Source organism: Limulus polyphemus, unplaced genomic scaffold, assembly GCF_000517525.1.
Source record: "Limulus polyphemus unplaced genomic scaffold, Limulus_polyphemus-2.1.2 Scaffold2293, whole genome shotgun sequence".
Classification (NCBI taxonomy): Eukaryota; Metazoa; Arthropoda; class Merostomata; order Xiphosura; family Limulidae; genus Limulus; species Limulus polyphemus.
The window spans coordinates 92,778-96,823 of NW_013667903.1; the positions used below are offsets into that span (position 1 = coordinate 92,778).

The 4,046-nt window shown below is 32.7% G+C and overlaps 1 protein-coding gene across 1 annotated transcript in view; it reads left to right on the plus strand.

The window, feature by feature from the left end:
• Positions 1–4,046, plus strand: part of LOC106466536 (leucine-rich repeat-containing G-protein coupled receptor 5-like) — a 111,068-nt gene that overhangs the window by 80,385 nt on the left and 26,637 nt on the right. The window contains exon 2 of the mRNA XM_022394570.1: positions 3,033–3,104. Coding sequence (XP_022250278.1) covers positions 3,033–3,104 — 72 coding nt within the window. The remainder of the gene's footprint in view (positions 1–3,032; positions 3,105–4,046) is intronic.

Genomic DNA, 4,046 nt, shown 5'->3' on the forward strand with positions numbered 1-4,046 from the left:
CCCAAGCTACACCGACAATATGATCATGAAGGTTACTATTGAACAATAAATGTCTAAAACCCCAAGCTACACCGACAATATGATCATGAAGGTTACTATTGAACAATAAATGTCTAAAACCCCAAGCTACACCGACAATATGATCATGAAGGTTACTATTGAACAATAAATGTCTAAAACCCCAAGCTACACCGACAATATGACCATGAAGGTTACTATTGAACAATAAATGCGATTCCCCAGTTGTAGGATTCATTAAATTCCAAAATACACATTTTGGAATGTATAACTCATTGCAAATTAAAGCTACACACAATAAGTATTTCGACAAAAATGTAATTAAATTTTTTTCACTCCTATTCAAAATCCCTATGGGGCGTGACTTTTGCGCCACCTTGTTTACTAGAACTAAATTAAAAACAATGTTTCAAGGGATATATATATATATATGCCTCAGTAGACTAATTCTTCATAAAACGACCAAAGTATAATTATAAGTTCCAATATTTGAAACTAGGTCATAATGGACATCCTTAATTATGTATCTTAGGAAGTACATAAAGCCTTCCTAATGATCTATTTTCTAAGTCTAGTGCCTCAGTAAATACGTTATCTTGCTTTACTTTCATTTGTTACGTATCTACAAAGGTTGAGAGCCAGTTTACTTGCCGGTTCTTGAGATTATGGATACGAAACTAAACAATGATCAACATGAAGTAGTTAATTAACTTGACTGTATATAAACAAAGATATAGTGGTTTAATTTTGTTCTGCTAAATGTGTTCATTCTCTAGTACCTAATACTTATAAAACTCTTGTATGAAGTATTCTATTCCTTCTACAGTTTTGAACATTTTAATTAAAGCATTTTTATTACATAACTAGCAACCAGTAGATGTGTTAGACTAAAAACTATATACACAAAATATTTAAATGCTCTCTAACAAGCATAATGTCTTCAGACTTACTGTTTATTGTTTTTAATAATGATATTTTCAGGAAACGAATCAGCGTTGTACAAACAAGCACGTGAAGTGGATTATATTACGTATTGGCTTGATAAACGAGCTTATGACTTTAAATGAAAAATGACATTTAAACAACATTCGTATTAGTTTAATCAAAATTATTACGTGATTTATAAGTATTTTGTGCATTTTTTTTCAATTCAAAAGCGTTATGTTGTGACCTGTCAGATACTAATCACTTTGACGATAAAGTGTTTGATAGTTAATGATTTATAAAGGGCTTACGTAACTATGTGTCACATATTCTGTTACGTTAAAGTATGAATTAAATTTAACTAATACTTCAAGATTATCTAGTTAGTTTAGCGTTAAGGGCTAAAAGCAACACTAAATGAAAAATTGATATCTTAAGATTATTAGTTAGTCAAGCGTTATATGCTGATAATATCACTAAAGAAAAGATTAGTAGCTTTCAAAACATATCTATAGTTAATTAGTTGACTTTTCTTCAGCAAATGAAATATTTTGCGGGTTTTAGTCTTAGATGCGTATGAAAATAATACTTAGGAAGTGCTATACTGATTAAAACAGGGAATAATGCAAATAACCATTATAAAACTTTATATATATAAATTAAAAAAAATAAAGACTATGCAGCAATTATTAACGAATAAAGATTACATTTTTGTTTCAATTAAACGGTCTCCATATTCTGGAACGTCACCTACCAGATCAGGTTACATTAATATAATCATCTAGGTTAAATGTAAACAGCAGTATTAAAAAGCGACGTCTCATATTCCTGTCTTTGTTCTTCTGTTTAGCTACCATCATAGTAATCCTTGCTGCACTACAGTAATTCCCAACCAGTCTTTGTTACAACGTATATGTATTCCAGGACAATCCTTGCTGCACCATAATAATCCACAACCAAATTTTGATAGAACGTGAATATATTATAAACCAATTCTTGCAACATCCCAGTAATTCCCAAATAATTTTTGTTACAACCTGTAAATATTTCAGTGCAATACTTGATGCACCACAATAGTGCACAGCCTATCTTTGTCACAATGTAAATGCATTTCAAACCAATACTTGCTGCACCAAAGCAGTTCACAGCTAATATTTGTTACGACGTGAATATATTCCAAGTCAATTCTTGGTATCGTTTCTTTGCCTTTATCGGGACTCTACTTATTTGATACTATACCTTCCAAGGCAATTGATCACAGCATTATATTTTTGTCCTGAGATATGCCTTAAGTATTTAATCTTCTTGATTTTTTGTTAAAACAGTCTATGGTGTAAACATCTTGCTTACACCTTACATTGCGATATTCAATGTGATTTGTCTACTGGTCTTGAATTCCGTAAGGAAGTGACACTTCATTGAACCGACTAGAATGATGTGGCAGAGCAGCTTGTAACACCACATCCTAGTCAATATTCTACCATCAAAATAGATGTGAACTTTCAAACATAACAATATGCATATAACATCAACAATATATATTTGTGATTATGATTAAATGAGCATCAAATATTTTCACCGTGCAAAATTATGGGAATTTCAGACCAAGAATTTTAAAGTTTAAAACTACAAGCGCAGACAGATAAATCCAAACTATATATACCCACCGACAAAATATACATGAAGTAGCGGAAAATTCTAACATTACATTGGAAATCTAATATGCATTGATTGAAAGTCTAACATGCATAGGTAAGCGGGAGAGCGTACGAATATGTTGAGCAAATGTATATTGTTTTATTATAGTACACATAGTTTAAGAATTATTTATAATGTTTAAGTTTAACAACAGCAGATATTTTACGTTATCAAGCAGAATCAGTTGAAGATGAATATGGTAGATTTCGTAAAAACAAATACTGATCAAACTGTAAGAAATAAAAATAGAAACATAATGTTATACACTTGATTATGAATAAGCTAGAGCTCTGTTTAGGAAGTAATATACAATAATGTACTTATATCATGCTAATATATCACATGTGAAGCATGACTACTTATAAATTATAATACATGAATTATATTTACAGGGACCTCAGCAGCAACAATATTAGCACATTACTCAGCTCCAGTTTCCGCCATCTTCCAAACTTGAATGAATTGTAAGTTGATTTTGTATGATTATTAAAGTATCAGTTTTAACAGAAGAATATTTTTTAAATATAACATACAGAGATTTAAGTATTAAGTATTTTTTAGATGAAAAACCCCGAACAACTTATATATCAAAACAAAACATTTATCAAATGAAATAGTCTTCATTCTTATCGATGATGCTTTTCAATCTTACAATCAGGTTGTTAATGCCCTGATTAAAGAAATCACTTGGCTTTGAAGCAAGAAACATGCCGATGTCCTTTTTAACACCTTCCATATTTGTATACGTTTTCCCATCAAGATGGTGTTGCATCGAACGAAAGAGATGGGAATCTGATGGTGCCAATTCTGGTGAATATGGTAGATGGGGGAGAACTTCCCAACCCAACTCCATAGTCTTGTGTTGTGTCAAACGTGCCACATGTGGACGGGCATTGAAGTGGAGTAGAAGAACACCTTTCCGATTGACGAGTGAAGGGCGTTTCTGATGAAGGGCTTGATTTAAACGTTCCAGTTGCTGACTATAGATCTCTGCATTGACAGTTCGCTGTGGATTGAGGAGCTCGAAATGAATTACTCCTTTAATGTCCCACCAAATGCAAAGCATCACTTTCTGCGGATGGAGTCCAGATTTTGGGGCCGGAAGTGGTTTTTGTCTAGGACAGAGCCGTTGTTTTTGGCGTTTTATATTTGCATAGAGAATTCATTTTTCATCACCGGTGACAATTCTGTCCAAAAATGGTACACACACATTACGCGCCAGAAAATACGAAGCAACGTTCACACGTTGGAAACGATGATCATCGGAGAGTTCGTGAGGTACCCAAACACCTTCTTTATGGAGTTTTGCCATATTCCTTAGATGTTTACATATTGTTTCATGAGAGTCATGCAATTTCAGGGTCATTTCACGAGTGTGTTGCCTTGGGTTAGACTCAACAAGCGTC